Source organism: Nelumbo lutea, chromosome 8 (assembly GCF_056320005.1).
Source record: "Nelumbo lutea isolate HS-2025 chromosome 8, American lotus-T2T, whole genome shotgun sequence".
Classification (NCBI taxonomy): Eukaryota; Viridiplantae; Streptophyta; class Magnoliopsida; order Proteales; family Nelumbonaceae; genus Nelumbo; species Nelumbo lutea.
In genome coordinates this window covers 22429798-22452069 of record NC_142691.1, presented here as the reverse complement: position 1 = coordinate 22452069, position 22272 = coordinate 22429798, and the positions used below count along the sequence as shown (strand labels likewise).

The window sequence follows — 22272 nt, the reverse complement described above, 5'->3', positions numbered from 1 at the left end:
ATGAATTTCACCCACGACAGGGCTCCCACCACAACTCAGCGGGATCGCTCCTCTCTCTCTCACCACTGTCTGACTAAAACCTTCCACCTAAAGACAGACAATTCTGAGAAAACGGTTGAACCCATCGCCATCACTCCATTTGCCACGTGGCCAAATTGTGTAAATAAGATCCTAATCCCAGTTCTGTCCATCCAAGCGAGGCAATCCCCATCCTAACCTCGAATAGAAACTTCCCTCTGTGACTCAACACCTGATCAATCATAAAAGAAATCATTTTTTAAAAAATTAACTTCCCAGGGGTCCCACAGCCACGTGCCGTATTCTCACGCTACCTGGCTCTACTTCATCCCCTGATCAATTTCTCGCGCGAAATTACAGCAAAACATCTCTCTCTCTCGATCTACCACAGAGAATCCAATGGAAAGAAGCAGAGCGCTCTGTCGGGTGTCGACTCGATTTGGTTTGCTCGCTTGTAAACAAAGGGATTTAAAAAAGTGGCAACGGCTAGCTCTCCACTTGGGGGCACGTTTGGGAATATAAAACATTCCGAGGGCAAATTAGGAAGGAAGAAAGTATAAAAATTACACGACGGAGAGACACCGGATAGAATCGTCTTTATTTCAAGTAATTCCAGGAACTTGACTGGACATAGCCGGTCAATTACCTGCTCTGGTTGGTTTCTACCGGTCACCCGGTATATAAATGCTCTCGACTCTTTCACTCTCTCACTCTCCCTCTCTCTCTCGCTCGCGTCTTTTTACTTCTTCTCCGCTTGCTTCTCGCATCTCTTAATCCCTAGATCGAGTATTTCTCTCACTCTTGCTTTTGTTCAAGTCTGTATTTTAGTGATCCATTTTTGCTGGTTTGTTAGCCGGATTGGGAGGATTTCGCTGCGAGTTTCAGCGGTTCCAGCTTATTTTAGGAGGGAGCGGGTTATTAGGGTAGACGAGGGGTTTTGCAGGGAGAATGGCAGCCTTTTCACATCGAGAGTTGAAAATGGACACTTTGAGATGGATGTTTTGAGGTGGAAAGCTTCGTTTTTGGCAATGCAGTACAGAATCTCTGGGTTTCTATGTTATTTGAAGCTGGTTTATATGGTTTATCGACAAGGAAGTGTCTCAGTGGCTTGAATTAGCCCTAGGTTTTGGTCAAAGCTCGAGGAGTTTTGTGGTTTTTTGGAGCTCTGGTTAAGTAGATTTGAAGTAACAGTGGATAATGGAGTTCTCAGAGGCGTTGATTGAACTCTAGATTCAGTCGTTCAGAGGAGATGCAGAAGTGGCGGTTTCTGTGTTCTGTGAGGCTGGAGTGGGGTTTTTGTTTGTTGAATTTGAGTGCTAGATGGTGAGTGGTGACTTATAGCATTTAAATTAGACCCAAATCTGTCAAAAGTGGAGAAATCCGGGGATTTTCAAAGTGAAAAGCTGAGATCTGAGGAGAATCGAGGAGTTCGTTCCATGTCGGGGGCTCCTAGAGTCAGGTCGATGAACGTAGCGGATTCGGAGGCACGGCCGGTCCTTGGACCGGCTGGAAACAAGACAAGGTCGTTGGTTACTCGGAAACCCGCTTCCAAACCTTTGAGGAAGGTAGAGAAAACTCCGGAGGCTGTAGATGAGGAGAAGAAAGCTCCGTCATCTCCTGTTGCTGCTTCTCCACCTAAGCTCCAACCTATCAGCGTTCCTTCAATTTTGAGGAGGCATGAGTTCTTGCATTCTAACTTGTCGCTCAATGCATCTTGCTCGTCTGACGCTTCTTCCGATTCGGTGTACAGTAGAGCTTCTACTGGAAGGTTAATTAGAACAAGAAGTACGCCAAGCCGGAGGAAGTATTCTATTTCAAGGCCAGAAAAGGTTGTCCCTGATAGTGCTTCAGATTCTTCACCTGACAGTATAGAAACCAAGAAGAGATGCGCTTGGGTGACACCAAACACGGGTATGTACTTGGTTCTCAGTTTCAAGGTTTTTCTAAGATTTTTTTTTTTTTCATTTGCAACTTTCTACTTTTTTTTTGTGCAGCTCATCTAAGTTTTGTTAATCTGACATGATATTTATTCAGAGGTACAAGGTTAGAGTTAAAGTTACCCTTCGTGGGCACTGATGAAAGACTTTTAGGGGAGCAGTAGTGGATTTAGCTTATTTTTACTCCATTAATCACAATTATTCTTTCTAGAAAAGCAAGAAGCCCAATTAAAGAAAAGGAATGAATTTTGTGTAGGCCTGTTCTTTGGCATTTGTGCAATTTAGAAACTTCTGAGTTTCGGAGTTGGGTCAGGTGTCTGAACTGTTCTAAAACATTAACACATCAAAATAATTTTTTTGATAGGCTCAAATAAAAATTGACCTTGGCAAACCCATACATGTTACTGCTACTTATTTAATAGACTATATAAAATATATCATTACTTACATTATTAAGATGATCTAGTTTAGCAATCCTTCACCGTTATGTTGGATTAGATTTCAAGTTTTTGAAATCCTAATACTAATAGCTTCTTGAATTGAAAATGCTGGATACTAGACCTACTAAGAACCTGTGTTTCAAAAGAACAAGGGCCTTTTTTACGCCTGAGGCACACACCTTTTTGGAGCAAGGGGCAAATTTTCCAGAATTTTCAAAAGAAAGTAAAAGAAATGCAAAATAAAAAGAGAAATTGCAAAAAGAAATATTAAAAATAATATTAACTAAAGTTGCATACTTAAATTTAAAATGTATTCAAAGTAAAATGCGTATAACATGGAAGAATGTGAAGCTTCTAATCTCTTTATTTCTTTCTTAATCACATAACTCTAGTTCTACAAGCTGCTTTGTACCAAGCTCCTCGAGGCAAGCCCAAGCAAGCCCATGTTAGAGTCTAATTCTTAATCCATACATAAAAATGTTTTTATAATTTTAATAAATTCCTTACCTTTCAAAAATTGACTTAAATTAAGGAGAACAAATGAGCAATATTATCAAAAAAGGGGGTTGAGGCACAAGGTGCATCAACCACAAAATGGCTTGGAAGAATGAATGAACAATAGCATGGTTTCTGCACCCCAGCTACCATGCTTAAAAAACATAAAAAAGTACAAAAAATAACAAAGGTGCACACCTGGGCTGAGGCGTAAGGCAGCACAAGGACTTCAGGTTCAACTGGACTGTATATTTATCATGTCTCTATCCATCAATTATTAGTTCAGGACTTCAGGTTCATCTGATGACTTATCAGTTCTGTCCTTGCATCATTTCACTTTTATGATTAATAGTTATCTAGTTGCAACTTGGTATTCTGTAAGATGGTACTCTAGTTTTTAATAACATCAAACTCAACTAAAAGAACCCCAATAACAACTATTTACAGTTGTCTACATGAACCCTGTTCTTGCTAGACCATCTATCTAGGGTTGTATCCTCTATTAAAACGTGGGTACTGATTTCTTGTCCCAGTCCTTTAATAAATGCCTTTCTTGATCTTCCATCTCCTGATTCTGAACCCCCAAACATGAATCATGTCACTCTTTCTTATTGGTGCAGTAGGTGAAATGAATCATGCCACCCTTTCTAGCCCTTAATTAATGTGTGGCTTCAGGTTAGTGTTGTTTATCTTGCATTAGTGTGTCATGGAAAGGTACTAAGGGCCATTACCCAATGTTAGTCCTAACCATCCCTTTTTTGCGTACATTTTCCCTTATGTTCTTAGGTACTCATTGGACTACCAAAATTTGGGCCAGTGGGAATTGAAACAGCAGGAAGGCAGATAAAACTGTGGGTCCAAGAAGGTGGAAGCAACCATATTTCTGATTTATCCATCGTTTTCTTGCATGATGTGTCTATTAAAATAATATCCTTATGGATCTATAAGTAGAAATTTTTGGCCTTCAACATCTCTTTTCGTACCAGGAACCAGGGACTCCAAACTTTAATTAATATCATCTGTTTTTACTTGTTTATGATTTGATAGTTTTGTACATTCCTTCTGTAATGTATCTCCCATAAATATTTGTTAGATGGTACACAAGGGACTAAAAACATCAGCCTTTCTTATGCCACCCTTTCATCATCTTGTCATTATTTCAATACACAAGGTGTAGAGCAATTCTAGTTTCATGGGAATCATGAGTGCCACAGAGACCTTTAATTGACAAAAGGACAAGGTATACAAAGTGCAGATGCATTTAGTTATGGAGGGGCATGCACATTTTCCTTTTTGTGATTTAAAGCCTCTGGTACTTAACTGCTTACCTCTGTGACACTAGTGTTTGTCTACACACGTAATATTCATTTTCTTTTTTCAAATAGTATGGAACATGAATGCTTGGAGCATCAAACTATTGATTCCAGACAACACATTGGTGAGTTGTTTTTGGATTAAATTAGCAATTACTTATAACCAAGTTATATAAGTTACAAGCTAAAAAACATTTCAAATATTGAAGATGGGACAAATCTTAATAAGCCACAGTACCACACTAGGAGGATTTTGGCTTGCAAAGTGGATAAATATGGTGTTAATTTTGTTTGTTTTGTTTGTGTATGTGTGTATGTGTATGTTTTTGTTTTTTTACACAAGGAGAGGGAGGGGGAGTTAGAAGAGGGATATGTTATCTTGCTTATGTTTTTAATCAAATCAAATAAAGTCCTAAATGATGCTTTTCACCTTTCACCAAATTGCTATTTTTCTTAGCAGCACATCCAATTTTAAAACTGCAAGAATTTCTACATTTTGGGATTTTTTTTTCACCATGGAATGATGGAGCTACTTTAAAAGTGGAAGCAACATTCAAATGGGTAAAAAGAACATCAAATAGTCTGTCCGATGCTCTAGCAAGGCAAGGGGTTCATAGGGAACAATTGACTTGGGCCAATCTGTAATTGGGTTTGAGCATAAGACATTGGGAGCTGGAATTCTGTCTAGCATGGATATGTAACATCAAAATTCTAATTTAATCAGTTAATGAAACCTTTGTTGATAAAAGAAGTTACTTCAGAAATTCCCTGTTCCAATATTCTATAATAAATAGTATGCAATTTTTTATGAGTAATTAATAGTATGCAATTTTCTTTTGATGAGTAATAATTAGTATGCAATTCTTTTTAGTGTGGGTTTATGAGTATTATTGTGCTTTGAAGGTTGAACTAAACCTCTACTAGACTTTTTGATCAGGAAAGACATGAATCGAAGACAATACAATATTCCAGGTCTAGTCTCTGAGCATAGGGTGTTGTTCACTACAAACTGTAACATTTATGCTAATGATTTGAAGACACATTGTTGTTCTGGGAATCACATGGGTGCTTTTCTTGTATGGATATCCAGTTCGTACTTCAGAAGTTGTGGTCACATGTAGTTCAATACTTCAATCTGTTTGGTCAAAATTAGCTGTCAAAACGTTAGTCCTTAAGATTATAATAGCCTGCTAGCATCACTATGAGGCTATTTTAAACCTCTACTGTAAGTTTATTATGGACTTTATGTCTAAATGTTAGTTAACCTGGTGATCATGGGTTTTCCATCCATGACTTGGATGTTGATAATGTATTTTGTATTTTTTTCCAAATGGTGAATTTTTGTCTAAGGTCCAACCCTTCTGGCCGTATGACGACAAGTTCAGCATGTACTGGTAATACGTCACAATGAAAATATCCTGAGCAAAGACACTAGTTTCATCTTCTTTTAGTGGTAACTACTAGATTTACATCTAATGATCATCATGACAGCCTGCAGAAGTTCCATTATCTGCAAACCTGACATATGTTTTTTTAATTCTCAAAGAACTTCAGTACCATATTTTCTTTGTAGGTTTTTTTTTTTTTTTGCAGCCATTTCTCTAACCAATCAATGTAAAATTTTTCTCTGCCTAATGGTTTTCATTTTCTGTAACAGATCCTTGCTATGCTGCTTTTCATGATGAAGAATGGGGAGTTCCAGTCCACGATGACAAGTACATCATAAGAACCTTCTTTTCCTTTCCCTTTTCCAGTGCCAAGGGGTTCTCTAACCCCATGACAGAAACTGCCATTAACTAGGATTCTTAGGTTGCTTGATGTTCTTGACAATGTGCAGGAAACTATTTGAGTTGCTTGTCCTATCTGGTGCTTTGGCTGAACTTACATGGCCTACCATCCTGAGCAAAAGGCACATTTTTAGGTACTGAATTACATGCTGATGGAAACTTTTTAACACTCAATAATTTGATCAATGGGCTGATCTGATCTTCTGCGTCATCTGCCAAATAGTCTTTTAACCAGCCAAAAGATTGGTAGATGAAGTGGTGGCATCTTGATTTTGCACATTTTGCTGGATGGCCAGGTGGGCCATCTAATTTCCATACCTTGCTTGTATTTTCCCCTCCTGACATATGCATGTATGCAGGGAAGTTTTTTCAGATTTCGACCCAGTTGCTGTCTCGAAATTGAATGAGAAGAAGATAACAGCACCGGGAAGTACTGCCAGTTCATTATTGTCAGAGTTAAAGCTGCGTGCCATCATTGGGAATGCACGCCAAATATGCAAGGTAGATCCCCTTCTGTTTTGCACTACTTATCCTCAGAATCCATAATTAAGGACTTATTTTTGTTTGATTTATTTTTCAAGAAATTCTATGTTGATGGACTGATGGTGATATTCACTGTTTGACATAACACCATATGTAGTTCAACATCAACAATTCAGCTCTTTTAGATGAATGTAAGCCAGTTTTGCTTGATATGCACATAGCAGTCTAAAAGGTGGCCTTTGTTATCAAGCAATGTTTTATTAGAAAAATGGCATTCCTCTTGCATATTAACTAGCCGTTCATCTATGTAGAAGAAAAAAATGGGGGAGTGTTTGTGTCAAAATGTTCCTCAGAAATCCCTGGAGTGTAAGAATCTGACACGTCCTACATGGATGTTTCATCCACCTAAGAGAGTCCATGCAACATGATGTAAACATGTAATTAGGTAAAACAATACAGTTTTTGTGAGGTGGGGCTATCTTATATATATTTTTTTGAAGCCATGGATATCTTGTGTATTTCCTTTCCTAATCAAGTCAATAAGATATAATCGGGATCTTCTATTATTGCCAAGAAGTTGTTAAATTGTGGTCCTGAGTCCTGATCAGCCATGAGCCCATGACACACGAATGATCTAGATAGGCTAAACAGCAAGTCTTCCGTATTTGAAGCCCTACCCAAGTATTTCTCATCTGTCAATAGTTTTCCCCTCTTCTTGCTATCACGTTATCAAAACTAAAAAGTTGAATTTTCTCATGCAGGTCATTGATGAGTTTGGGTCGTTTGACAACTACATCTGGAGCTTTGTAAATCACAAGCCTATAATTAGCAAGTTCCGGTATCCCCGACAAGTTCCAGTGAAAACCCCGAAAGCAGATGTGATAAGCAAAGACCTGGTGAGGAGGGGTTTTCGGAGCGTGGGGCCGACTGTCGTCTACTCGTTCATGCAAGTTGCAGGAATAACAAACGACCATCTCATAAATTGCTTCAGATTCCAAGAGTGTATGGACACACCAACAGTTAGCGAAGGGGATGATAAACTCAGAATTGGGAAAGCGGAAGAGGCACCAACAGGTAGCAAGGGCACAGCCGAAGAGAAGAAGACCGAGGACATGATAAACTCAGAATTGGGAAAGGCCATGGATAAGTTGAATGTCTCGGAATGAACACTCAAGGCTACTCATTAAGAGGTAGTTGGTGTTGGGCTACTCATTCATGAGGGGTGTATGGTGGTTTTGTGTATAAAGAAATTATGAATTCTTCTATGCATAGATCTTGCTTTGTAGATTATAAAATGAGAATTTGGTTATCCAGTGTTGTCTGGGTACGTCGGTGGAAGGTTTTCAGCCGTGAGCGTGGAGGTGAAGCCCAATGAATGGATGGATGGATGTACACTTTATTTCTTTGTACAGTGAAGCTGTGAAAGGTTACCAACCCATAGTTCACATTAGAAGTTAAAAACCTAATCCAATCTCGGCCGGGCGAGGTTTTCCTTGTCCTCAACTCTCCTCAGTCCTTAGGGAGCAGGAAAAAGGATTTTCTGTCCTTGGGTCTGTTCATCCGATGCATGACCTCACAATGACAGATGGGTGCTAATAATGGACAGGAGGGACCATCTGACGACCGTTTGCCCTATTTACAGGTTTCCAACAGCTTTTATTATTCTTTTTTCATCACTCTTGGAATGAGGGGCCCAAAGGTTTTTCTTTCTGTCCTCTTCCTCGTAGAGGACATGGTTATGCTTATGCCATTTGGTAACGGCAGAAGGCTTAATTGGTTGAACTGAATTTTTTATCAGTTTGTCTTTAGTGAATAATTTAATTAAGTAAGGCGGGAATCCTTAATTTCTGACTTGTTAGGTCAGCCCAAGCTCAGAATTGTTAGGTCAAAGTACAGTTGGGTAGGTGTGAGTTTCACAATTCACGGTTTGGCATAATGATGCTATTTGATATTTTAAATTTTTATAGGTCTATAATAAAATTCAAAAATCTGTAATTGACCTCATTATCTTTCTGAATATTATTATTTTTATTATTATTTGTATTGTGTGGTTGTTTATCTAATAAAAGATAAATTGATGGGTAACTTATTTCAGTTAATTCAGCAGTTACTGTAAAAAAGTGGTAACATGGAAATTAAGAAGGATTTGCCGAGTTTATGTTTGACCGAATTTCGTCCTTTTCCATGTCGAGTGACATGTTAATATATCTTCCGTGGGTGACCTGTATGCAGTATTTTACCTAGGTTCAAGGGGTTACAACCAGTCAAGAGAAGAGACCTTATCAACCAGTCAAGATAAGAGACCTTATTGCCCTTCGATACATATATAGGTATGGTTGACAAATTAAGATATGTATGAATTTATTAGGGTTTTATTTTACAAGTGTATCAATACCATTAAATCTGATTACAAGGTTCAAAGTATCGCATATCGATACATCCAAGAAGGTGTAATGTAACAAGGTCAACGATGAGCTTTATATGATTTTGGTTGTTTCATATAATGGCTTATGACCTATCATGTCAACTGACAAGAGGTCAGAAAAAAGAATAGTTTTGTTTGATCTATCAAATATCAATGCTTTGAATCAGTGATGGCTATAAATGAGGTATTTACCTAGAATATATATATATTGATAATTGATGTGAAGTTTAATACACTCTGAAAAGAATATATATTTTAATTTTTTGATAAATGTGTGCCAAGAAAAGATGTCTAACTGTTAAAACCCAAAGCCAACTAAACAAATAAATCAAGCATGGTATAGTTGTAGACTTGCCTTACAATTTAACAAAGTTAAAATCCTAAGAGTTAATTAGGAATGATGCCTTAAATCTTTTTAACGGCATACACTTGGGAAACATTTAATATGGTAGAAAAAAAAGGGAAAGATTTAATATGCCTTAAATCTTTTTAACGTCGTACTTTGGGCCTAGTGTCACTTTGATTCAAATGCGACAATAATATTCAAACTTTCAAAAGGTGACAATCTATACCAGCCATTAACTAGCTGTTAACTAACCGATAAGTGACTTGAAAAAGATACAAATACCCTTCGAGTGTCATCTAATTTCCTTAATCAACCATTTAAATATTGATAAAAAATAAGTCTCAAATCCTTGCCTCTTCCATTCAAGAAAGTTGGGATCATGTTTCAGTGGACATTCTAGTGACCCCAACTTTCTTAAATAGAAGAGGCAAGAATTTGAGACTTGATTTTATGTCAATGTTTGGATTGTTGATAAAGAAAATTAAATGACACTCGAAGGGCATTTATATCTTTTGTAAATACCACTTAACAACTAGTTAACAATTAGTTAACAGTAGGTACTGGATTGTCATGTTTTAAAAGTTCGGATACTGAATTATTGCATTTTAAAGTTAGGGGACCAAAATGACACTAAACCCAAAGTATAAGATATAATCGGAAATTTTCCCCAAAAAAAAAATGCATGCATAGATTAGGGCAGGCCTCCTAAACTAAGCCAGAATGATTTGGGGTGCAAATTCTCCACAAGCCCCACCCACCACGCTTCACCCTGCCTTTCTTTCCCTCATACAGAGATCGAGGGAAGTTTTTCTCTATCTCTATTTATAAGTTTAACTGTTTTTATTTTAATATTTTTTTGACATTTGAAATGAATTTACAAAATTACAAGCCTTGGTGCATCTTGTCCCGTACATGTATATACAGAACCCGATTTGTGGTATACCAAAAACTTAAGACACTTAAGTGCATCCTCCTATCTGACAAGAATAACAGAGATTGCTTTTTGACCTGCAAATTGCAATGTAAAGAATGGTGTTCATCATGCAGATGCAATAAGTCAAAACATTTGCAGATCAACGTTAAGTAACTGAGCTATTATTAATTTGAACCTGTTCTTATCTTAGGGTACTGGAAAACAATCCTATAAATGTCTTGCTGCTTTTAGCCTGATCCAAACAAGCTAAGAGGATGTACAAGACTGGATATACATAACTGCTTACAGAAATACCACAGTGAAAACAAAGGCGGCACACATGGGAGAGGGGGAAGGGGTAGCCAAAATTTCATCAAACCCAAGTTCTTTAAGTAGACTTAGCTGCATAAAGAAAGCACATGACTTTGCTCACTTCATTATCTGGCTTCAGTAGGGCTTCAATTCAATTCCAATGCTCAAGAGAGTCCGGGCTGATTCCAATGCCTTCTCACCCCCGAGTTCTAATGCCTTCTCACCGGCCAAATCACTATCGATGTCCATTGACCATTGGGTTGAAGCTCTTCGATTTGGTAATGTTTCGACCTTCTTTATTTGTGCATTATTCATGGCCGCTGCAGCAGCAATTAGAAGGGCAGCACTTGGTGGGCCATGACGCTTCTTTGGAACTGGCATGTCGTGGTCATGTTTTCCCTCGTATGTAATTATGATAGCACTTGTGTCATCTGTGGATCTCTCTACATGCTTCCGGACAGGACAGCCAGCAGATGTGCATTTGTAGTAGCTCCTGAAAGTTTACCACAGTGAAGAATCAGGATGAAATAGAAGAATGTAAAAGAGTGATACCATCAATCTTATATCAAAACATGGACGTTTAAGCTTCTAAATTAGTTTCTTTACATACCACCTGTAATAAGCAAAGTAGAGCTTGATCAGATCTTCACATATGCCAAGATTTTGTCAAAATGTTTTAAAGAAAATGGGATAAATAAATAAATGATGCAGGGATAGTCCATAGCAAAAGAACATGGATCCCAAATGGCCAAAAAAAACTAAAATTTATTTAGTTCCAGTTCATATTTTGTGTCTCATGAGTTGGCCTCAGTCAATCATATTTCTCCCCCTTGGTGAAAAACCCACACAAAAGTGAGGACCACTTTCAGGTGAAAGGTAAAACTGCTATTTTATTTCACCAAGTATGCCAAAGTGCCAAACAGGGGTTCATCAAACACAATGCAAAAAAAAAATATATATATATATATAGAGGAAAAAAAGAAAAAACCCTTCAATCTATCTTATTTTAGATTGATGACAGCAATTTCTTGAGTGGTAGAAGCAAGTTATTTAACCAAGAATTATTCTTTTGAAATCATTAAGAAAATCTTAGTAATTTAAAGCGTTCTGTCTTGGAGATGGTTTATTTTACTTTTTCCATGGAAAAGGAAGAGTTCCACATGGAAACTTGCTAACACTGACAGAACCAAGGTTCAAAATTTCAACACAACATGCCTTGTATCGGTTGAGTGCCTTCTTATGGTGCATACTCATCTATTCAAAGTTCAAGCAATCCATGTTACATATAAGGTGCAGCGTCTGGATCCGTGCACCCAATAGATCTAAGAAATGGATTCTGTGAATAGTTGAGTGCCTCAGGCACCTTTGGCTGATCATTTGACTTTTCTAATTTCTTATCCAGTGGCAATTTTGTAATTTCAGGTGAATCTAATTTTGATCAATTTGACTTTTCTAAAAGTTCCTTTTTAGTATATTAAAATAACATGGCTTAAGGTGCTTGTGTGGAACTTTAAATTTTGAAAAGTTGAAGATAAATCATGTCTTTTTTTTCAACCTATTTTTCAAGGATCAAAATTTACCTACTGTCTTTCACCCCAAAAAAAAAAAAACTACCTACTTTCATAATTTTTGTATCATCATATAGGTTATTGGGCCATCCATCCAATGAGACCAAGATCTTGTAAATTTGACATAGTTTGAGATAGTGATAGGGTGTCAGACTATGATGGAATTTGAGTCTTCCATTTATTTATTTTTGGTCTATATTGGAGTTACTTTCAGTTTGTTTAGTTGTAGCAGGATTAGTTATTAAGAGTCTAATTCTTATCTGAGTGTATATATGGCTTACCTAATACCTATGGTTTGTCTTGGTCTTGAAGCAGTTAATACTTAGGAGTTGTTCATGTCAGTTTTCATCCAAACTGGAGTTGATGAAGGAAGATCAGACACCTTATGCTGAGCCTATAGAGTCTATGTTGCTGAATTTTTAGAGTTGATTTGATGAATGAAAATTATTATTAGTAAATTTTGGTTGTGGAAACTTGCTTAAGTGCCTTATTTTTTATTCCCTCTCATTCTCTTCTTGAAGTACAATCTCTTCCTTCTCTTTATCTTCTTTATTTTCATTCTATATTTCAAATTTGAAATCCCTCTCTTTTCTCCTTTCTTTTCCCTATACCAAACCAAGATTCTTTCTTTATCCACTGCATACACCATATTAGGACTTTTCTCCCCTTCTTGTCCTATATAAGTATGGCTATATAAATTGTGAAATCAGATTATATTCATACTTCTAGTAATTCATATTTGAGAAAGGAACAAATTCATACAGGTCACAACTTTGATATAGTACAATCTTGTTTGAGGTTTTATAATCAGCTTATCAACACCTCAACCTAGCTTCCTGAAGGATGCAAGCATTTGATGCCTTGCCAGCTTCGAAAGCAGCGTTGAGCTGTATGATTTCTGACATTTTAACTTGGAGATGAAATAGTAAATCATCTTCCTTTTTATTCCCCTTCTCTTGTTAACCTTGCCATCAGTTTGATTCATAACTTCAATACTTGCAAAAGAAAGATCATTCTCCTTTTCTGTAATTTATACAGAGCATTCCATTAGAGAAGTCATTTTTACTCTTGCAACCACTTATTCTTTCCAGAGTTTCTGTGCAATGCAACAAGATTCATAATTTTAGATATAAAAAAATGGCACCTCACAGTGAGAACTATTAACATGGCATAGTAGATTGGTAGGATCAAATTAGGACAAGCATCATATGCAGACCCAACAATGGCATTAAATGGCTAGACTTGAGAAGGTGTAAACCGAAAATGTGAAACATGAAATGAAGCCAAGTATATTATATACATACATACTAGAAAATTACCTTAAGCAAGTATAATGTGATGACAGCTGCTACACATTACACCGGAAACTAGCACTCTCAGATCTTCATAAAATAGGGACCAAAACCATAACCAAACCACTGGAGTACATAGGCAATTACCTTGGGTAAGGATTTCCCTTCACCATTTTCTGCCCATATTTGCGCCACCGGTAGCCATCACCTGAGATCCCCACATCACTAGCTGCTTGTACAACAATCTTAGGCTCTTTAACTGTTTTAAAAAGAGGAGCCGAGTATTCTGTGTCGCTATCCTTGATCCTGCTTGTGACACAAAAGAAAGGGAGAAGGTAAAGACAATGCCATGTAGAGAACAAAATTGGGGTGACCAAGTATCTTGAAATAACTTACCTTCGTTTAGCATCTGGTTCATCTATATGTTCTTCCTCAGTCTTAAGGCCAGCTCCTCCATCAGAAGCACTTGGCATGGGTCGTTTCTTTTCAGGGGTTGACAATGTTACCTCTCTAAGTTCTTTTTTAGGTGTAGATGGATCTGACTCAAGTTTTCTGACTGGAAGATCTATGGTCTCACTGTCTTCATCAGGCTCAACAGCTGATGCAGATTTCCGTGCTTTGGTGCATCTAATTTTTCTAGGTGGATCATGGTTATGGCGACCTTTGTAAATAATCTCGGTCACATGGCCAGAATGATCACAACACTCAACCTTCTTCTTAGCATGGCAATCAGAATATGTGCATCTGTAATAGCTTCGAGAACTCTCAGTACTCTTCACCTGCTTCTGCCCATACTTTCGCCAGTTGTAGCCATCATTAGAAGGTGCCTTCATAACCACATGAGTTGATTTAGCTTTCTGATCAGAGGACTTCTGCTTGTCCAATTCTGGTGTACAAACATCAGTATCCTTTGGTACTGGTGAGACTTTTTGTTCTTGTGGAGTTGAACTTGGTTCAGATGGCATGGATTGCGTAAGAGAAGTTGATGACAACTCTGAAGAAGAAGATGGAAACCCAGCCTGAAGCTGCTTTTGAACCTGAGCTTGAGCAGCTTGAGCTGTTACACTTGCCAAGGCTTCTTGATGGGACATCCCAAATTGCCCCTAAAAGAGAAGAAAAGTAAATATGGAATACACTACCACTACCAATCACAATACAAAAGAAGATGCCAGTTTTCTTCCATGCTTGGTAAATCTGGAATTATGACTTTCCATAAGCTTGAGATATATGGTATTTAACAATCGTAACCACAAAATATCTAAAGCACTCAACCTAGTGCACATGAATAAACAAATATAGATATTTCAGAACCTTATTCATACGTGATCCATTCCCATTCAAACTGAAGGATGGGGAGGCATTATGGGGCAAGAGATGAGAAGAAACCAGAGAGGATTTCTAATATCCATTTCTGCAGTTAAACAAAAAGCCCGAGGAGGATAGACTGATGAAATATAAAGAGAGATATGAAGATGAAGAAAAGATGTTCTATAAAGGAAAGAATGCTATAGTTTCTTCAGACAAGGGCTTCATGGCCAGTGTTTTAAAAGCACAAGGCACAAAAATAATAACAATACTACTAATAAAAGGTCCGAGAGGCATTTTGAGCCTGAGGCACAATGTGCAAGGCACAAAATTTTTGAAAATTCAAAAAATAAATCAAGAAAACATTAAAAATAGTATTAATTAAAAAAATGCAAACTTTAATTTTAAACTAAATGTTTTAAAAGGCTTATGAGCTCAAATTAAAACACATAAGCATAACATATAAAACATATTCAAGAATATCATACTTTCAATTTCTTTATTTCTTTCCCAATTGCATTGTTTCATATAGCTAATGTGATGTTAAACATCTTTCATCCTAATTCTACCAACCACCCTTTGTATCAAGCCCCTTGAGGCAAGCCCAAACAAGTCCATATTAGGGTCTTAAATTCTTAATTCCTCTACAAAAAAAAAAGATTTTATGATTTTAATTATCTTTAAAAAATGTCTTGCATTAAGAAGAATAAATGAACATTACCAAGAGCCCTCGGCCTAGCCACAGTTCTTCAAAAAGTGAACACCACAGCTGAGGCACGAAGAGCACCAGATGCGCACCTTTTCAAAGGGTTTTCTCCTAGGCCTAGGCAAGGTGCGGACCTTGAAATATGTGCCTTGCCTCTGCACCTTGCTGCACCTGAGGCATGCTTCACTGCTTATGGCTCTGCATTTCAAATATTGGTTTTAAATTTCAACATTTTAAACTTAAACTTGCCTGATAAGAGGTATTTATTCTAGCAATGTGGCAGTTTTTTTATTACCGCCCCCCCCCCCCCCCCAAATTAATAGAGGATAGCAAAAGGAACGTGTGGGCAGTTTTTTTAAAAAAATGCAAGGTGCAAGAAAAGTGCAAGGGACTTCTAGCATCCAGCATGCAAGGCACAAGGCAAGGCATGTGCCTTTTCAAAGCAAGGTGCACATTTTTGTAAAAAAAAAGAATTAAAAAACAGTAATAAATAAAAATTGCAAACTTGACTTAAGAAATTAAATGTTTTTAAAACCTATTGGCTCAAATTACCTACAAAGCATATTCAAAGTGAAAATGTTGAAGTGAAAGAAAACATGTGGATTGTACCAACATGCTTCAATTACTCAACAATTCAAGCATGTGAAAATTTCAATATGTTTATTTATCTCCCAGTTGCATTACTTCAAGTAACTAGTGTGATGTTAAACATCTTGGATTCCAAATCCTAGGAGATCGACCCTCTACTTTTGTAAAGGCCCCTTGAAGTAAGCCCAAACAAGTCCATGAGGGGGTTTTGCCATTTGGAGTAGCATATCCAACCTGAATTTTTGGCCCATACATATAAGGGGGTTGGTTTTGTGATTTTAATTTAGTTGCAGCTCGTTATTTTTAGGATTAAGAATCAGATATTAGTTAAACTGTTGTTGCTTCACCTATGGAAACTTTGCTATTTGAGATCCTACTTGCAAGTATCATGGCTTCAGGTATTCAAAAGTTCTTTATTTTTATTTATTTTAAGTATTAATAGAGTATTACTAGTGTACAACAGCAATAAAAGATAGTTTAGAAATTGATAAGCCACTACAAAGATGGCTCATTGGAGCCTTGGAGGAGAGTGCATATCAGCAGTGCTACAAGCAGTCCTTCAAGGTCTAAAATTCTGCAAGAACCTTAGCCTGTATAATTTAGAGGTTGATGGGGACTCTGAGATCATGATCGACTGAATGAAAAGTAGATCAAAGGGCACATGGCAGCACATATACACTCTAAAACAGGCTGTAAATCTTGCAAGAGGGTTGGGAATAGCGTCATCATGGACACATAGGGTAACAAACAATGTTGCTGACTCTTTGGCTAGATAAGAGGTATACAGGGAAAATGTGTACTGGGGGGCTATGTCGTTGTTACTTTAGGCATCTCCAAAGGGGAAAAGGTTTGGTACTGATGCTGTTAACCTAGTTCTTTGTAAGTTTCTGTAAGTATCTTCATTACTTCCCAATAAAGAGCAAAGTTCCTTTGAAAATAAATAAAATAAATAAACCACTATAAGGGTGTAAAGCACATTATAACTTATAAAAGCATAACAAAAAAAGAATATTTAAAAAAGGAACACACCAGGTGTCCACCAGGCATCAGGCATGTGCGCTTTGAAAGGGGCTGTGCCTAGGTTCAGGCTAGGGACATCCCTCAAAATGTGCCTCACTTGTACAGTTAGGTGTGCCTAAAGCTAGCCTGTTAAAAGCAAGGTTCAAAATATCAATACAGGGTGATATGCATATTGGCCTGTATCGGTAATGTTTTCTTTTTTTTTTTTCCGAATCTGGTTCAGAGGGGCCGGTTTAAGGCTGGTCTACCCCCTGAATCACTCACTGACCCGAAACACCCCCTGTAGAGGTGTATCGGGAAGGCCCCGAAACGATACGTATCGGTCAATATGGCTCGATATGTAACGAAATTTCAAACCTTGGTTAAAAGACTGTTTGTGAGACCATTTTGGACCCCAAACCAATTTCCATGTAGAAGATTCCTTAGTTGTTTAGCCATATATATTTGACACGGGGGATTTTATTAGGAAAAGAGGATCAGCCACCAAAATACAATTTGGCATAGTTAATTAGCCAGAACCATGGTCAAGAAATACATCAGTAAATCTGCATTAAATCCCCCCCCCCAATTCTAGAGGTCTTCACATGTATCTCTTAAGTGATCAAAAGAGCACCCAAGGAACTCTTTCAGAATAAGACACTGCATGTCCTAACAATTCTCCCAAATAATTCATCAGCTAGCTAACCTACCATGTGGAAGATCCTAGGACATAAAGACCTCATCACCAGACAACTTGTCTAGAAAACATGTTAATACATATAAACATGGAGATGAGGAAGCAAAGAAATTTAAAGGCAAAGAATGGGGTGTTGGACAAGGGTGAGAGAAGGATTAGAGTGACATTAAGAAAGGAGTGGGAGGAGGTGATAAGAAGAGAACAAATTTTTGGGCAAAGATTAATAGTCGTTGAAAGGGGACAATAATTCAAGGTTCTTCCACAGTTATGCTACAAGGAGACGTAGGAAAAAACTTCATCTCAAAGCTAAGGTGGGTCAAAGAGAAGTGGAGGATCTTGAGGAGATTGATGGGACTAACGCAAACTATTTTAAAGAGTTGTATTAAAAGGAAGACACTAGGAATATTAAATTAAGTAATTTGGAATATCCGGTGCTCCCGGAATCAAATAGGAGCTGGCTTGAGAGAGATTTTGAGGAGCAAAGGTGATGGTGGCGATTTGCAGTACAGATGGAGATTGAGCCCCTAAGCAAGAAGGGTTTCCATTGTTTTTCTTTTAGACTTGTTGATACATCATCAAGCGAGACTTAAAGGAGGTTTTCAAGGACTTCTATCAATCAGGCAATCGGCCATTATGAACAAAAGCAACATCTCAACATTTATTTGTTTAATTCCCAAGCAAGAAGGTATCTTGAAGACAAATGACTTTAGAACTATTAGCTTGGTTGGAAGTGTGCACAAAATTGTGGCAATGATCTTGTTGGGGAGATTGAAGGAAGTCTTAAGAGAAGTTACCTCTCCCAAGTCCCAACCAATTTTCTTTTGTGAAGGGAAGACAAATTGTTGACAGCATCTTAATAGCAAATGAATGTGTTGAAGAGAAGAGACAGAAAGGCAACTCAGGGGTGGTCATCAAACTTGACCTTGAAAAGGAGTATGATAAAATGAATTAAAATTGTCTTTTGAGGGTGTTGAACCAGTTGGGCTTTTGTAGAAAGTGGGTATGCTGGATAAGAGGGTGCATAAGTTCTACATGGTTTTTGGTGACAATAAATGGAGAGACAAAAGGGTATTTTAATGCAAATAGAGAATTCAAGCAAGGGTGTCCTCTTTGCTCTTCACTCTGGTATCATAAATTTTCAATTAGCTAATTGAGAAGGCTAAAAGGTTGGAGTTGGCAAAAGGCTTGGGGAGAGATGCAGTCCATATCTCACACCTGCAATTTACAGATGATATTATCAAGCCAACCAATTGTAGGCCCCTCCTAGATAGAATCTCCTTAGTCAGACATCTGTCCAGCATCAAAACTCATAATAAGAAGTTTAATTTTGAGGGACTGGCATCTGTTTTTACCAACAAAAAAAAAAAAAAAAACAGGCATATGTTTGAAGGGAAAACAGGCACCATTGCTATCCCTGAGTCTTGCGGCCAAGGATTTAACAGAGAAGAGGTCATCCCCACTCCATTTCCACCTCCACTCGTCCTCCCGGTTCCATCTACAGACTAATCTTTGAGAAGCTGAAATAGGACCAGCACCCCATCCAACTCCCAGTCATGGAAACTTCTAAACTCTGGTACCCCAAGTGATATTGCTTCCCAAGATCTCAAAGCTAGAGAGTTCTTGAACTAAATGGTTGTTACTTTGTGTTGGATTCCTAGGAATCTAAATTCAATTACTGATATCTTAGCTAAATCTGGTGCTCATAGAAGTTGTTTTATAGTGATAACTTGCAGCCTGTGTAGCCTTTATGGCCTTCTCACTGTTTCTTTCTGTTGTACATCATCTCATATACTTCTTTGCATCTAATGAAAGTTCAATTAACCTTTCTCAAAAAAGGAAATGGCTATTTGAATTTCTATATTGGAGTCCTCTAGATTTAGGGGCTACTTAGATTTTTTTTATAAGCAACCTGGTAAGAATTATTTTTGAGGATTGTTATTTTAGAAGTTGAGACAGCTCGGGATTTCGAGTCCACAATTCAGCTTTTTTTGGATGAGTCCCTAGTTCTATTTTCAGTTGAACTGTCTACTTTGTGTTAGCAGATAGGAAAGTTAGAAGTTCAAGAACAAAATAATCAATTGCAGTTGAAATTTGCAATCCTCTAGAAATAGTAGGGTAACATGAGCTTAACATTGGCATTTCTATTTGTTAATTTTTGTGTTTCCATATGTTGAATTGCACAGATTTTATTCCCTTTTTCGTGCATCCATTATTGTACAAAAATACCACTGCTGTTCCTCAATCAATGTTTCATGTTCCCCAATAGCCATATTTGGATGCCTTTTGCTTGAGATCTAGAAGCCATATAACACCCGTTTTGCAGCTCTGCAGCTCCAAATTCAAGAGTCCATTGGGTGATGAGAAACAGTTCATTGAGGTCAATAGTTGACAGTAATTAACATTCATAGACTAAACTGTGAATGTGGATCCGTTACTTGGTATAATGGTAAAATCTCAGGTGGACAAGTGGTAAAATCTCAGGTGGACAAGTGGTAAAATGTGGGTTCAGGTCTGAGAGCAGCCACTTCGCACCAAAAAAATAATAAAATAAAATGCCAAAGCTAGGTCTACATTCAGTTCACCCCACCCAAGACTCCAGATGGGTGGGACCAACATAGGGTAATGGCCTTTTTTTCGAGAAAGGGTAATGGCCTTTTTAGACTAAATTGTGAATGTAGTGAAACCAGACAAAACAAGTTGAGAAGTTAAACCAAGAAAGATTCCTACCCTAAAGTAAATTCCAGACTTAACTCATGTCTTCTTTAACAGATCATGACCGCCATACCAGTCTGAAGACAATTTCATGATATTTTTAACCAGGTTAAGCAAGTAATGAGAAACTGCTCAGTCATTTCTTGTCAATCACAATTCCATCCATCGATTGAGGTTAGACCACCATTTCATACTGAGATGAAGCATGAAACTAACCAGAAAAGAAAGAGAACTTTAACGAATGATAAAAAAAAAAAAAAACGCAATGAAACCTCATCCACAGCATTTTTAAGGATCGAAAAAAAAAAAAATCTAGAACAGGAGATGAACTAAACATTTAAATAGTGGCTTTATGCATGATTCTCCCAGATCATTAGTGCGCAGCCAGAATAAGGAGACAACCCAGCCTACAAATAAAACCGATAAGGTATTTCAGAAGCATGAGTCACTCATATCATATCTCCGGAAGCTCAAATCTCACTAAACAGACTCATGAGAGTAAACAGTCAACCATCCCAAACAAAGGGAAAATCATAACTCAATCAAACAACTTTACCATGTTTCTCTTGAAATACATCAGCCCGAAACCAATATCCTTCTTATCAATAAGCTCTACGCCATCTATTAGCCCAAAACACTCTAGATTGCAACAACGCATACCCAATTCAAACGAATAACGGATTAGATGAATAAAAAACTTAACTTTACCAAGTCATGCAGATAGACTGAAAACGCATACTAGCAGTTTAACATAAGAAAAACCATCCAATTAAAACGGTTAATGCCACTTCAGTTCTCAATAGAATAACTTAACAACTGATAATTCACAAGAAATGTTCACAACCTTGAATCCTGCTGGGTCCAGCGACACTGGTGAGCAGACCATCGGAAACCCTGAGGAATCGACATGGACAGTAGAAATCATCGGTTTGACATCCAATCCATCAGAGAAAGCCGCTGTGGAATTCGCCACCGGAGACGCCATCGCACCGGCGAGTAGTTGGGAGAAAGTACGACAATCAGGGTCATGATCGTTCTTAGACGATCGAATCGATGGCGGTACAACTAGGGTTTCTGACTGAGAACTCTGGTCTCGTAACTCCGCTTCCAGCGAAGAACGATCGGGTACAGACACAGTAAGAGGAGACTCCTGTAACTTGGGAAGAGGCTTCTCTTCTTCTGACTCCTCACCTTCCTCTTCGTCTTCTTCTGACTCTTCTTCTGACTCTTCAATTTGCTCTACTTCCTCTGTCACTCTCTCTTCTTTCGGAGCCTTCAGGCCCTGATCATCCGCCATGAAAGCTTTGCGATTTGCAGAGAACAAAACGGGTTTCGGACGATTTTCAATGTCCGAAACGGGTTTCGTGCATGTAAATCGGTTTTCGTCCTTCGTCTCGGCTTCGATAGAAGAGATGAAGAGGTTTTTAAAGGAGGCAAGAGAAGGCATTTTCTTTGACTGATATTGACCAGGTGGTTTTAGCCGTATCTGACGCTGTTACCTTTTCCGTTACTTCTACGCTAGGATCACCGCTCATTAAGATGACGTCTCCTCTAATGGCGTTAGCCGTCTGTTGCAGGCTTTGACTCAGGCACAGTAAGCAGAACAGAGTAGTGTGAGAAGAACCTTTGAATGCTTTAGAACTTTTAGAAATAGAAAATAAATTTTTTTAAATGGAAAACTTATTAATAAGAAATATTCTAATTAAAATGTACCTTATTTTATATAAATACCATTAATATTAAAAATTAGATCTTAATTATTAGGTCCTAGTGCGTCTTTCCATGTAAACTGTCAGCATTTTAGAAGTTGCTTCTTTGGGAAAAGATCTTTTCGCCAAAAGACTGCACCTGAAAGACACCAGAAGCTTGATTCAAATTTATTTTGGAAAGTAAGAAATGGACTTCTCTCCTTAATTTTATACTTGCCCAAGTCTCA

The 22272-nt window shown here is 37.8% G+C and overlaps 2 protein-coding genes across 2 annotated transcripts; one reads left to right on the top strand and one right to left on the bottom strand.

The window, feature by feature from the left end:
* Positions 1-722: 722 nt before the first annotated feature.
* On the top strand, positions 723-7909 carry LOC148843318 (DNA glycosylase superfamily protein). The gene is made up of 5 exons (XM_088958816.1): positions 723-1929; positions 5861-5918; positions 6041-6124; positions 6350-6491; positions 7235-7909. The coding sequence occupies exons 1-5, from the start codon at positions 1455-1457 to the stop codon at positions 7637-7639; spliced, it is 1164 nt and encodes a 387-aa protein (XP_088814942.1). The 5' UTR covers positions 723-1454; the 3' UTR covers positions 7640-7909.
* Positions 7910-10309: 2400 nt separating this feature from the next.
* Positions 10310-21798, bottom strand: LOC148843317 (putative WRKY transcription factor 32). The gene is made up of 4 exons (XM_088958815.1): positions 21181-21798; positions 13726-14432; positions 13477-13635; positions 10310-10962 (listed from the first exon to the last, which is right to left on the bottom strand). Exons 1-4 carry the CDS (start codon positions 21781-21783, stop codon positions 10605-10607), a joined length of 1827 nt encoding a protein of 608 aa, XP_088814941.1. The 5' UTR covers positions 21784-21798; the 3' UTR covers positions 10310-10604.
* Positions 21799-22272: the final 474 nt, after the last annotated feature.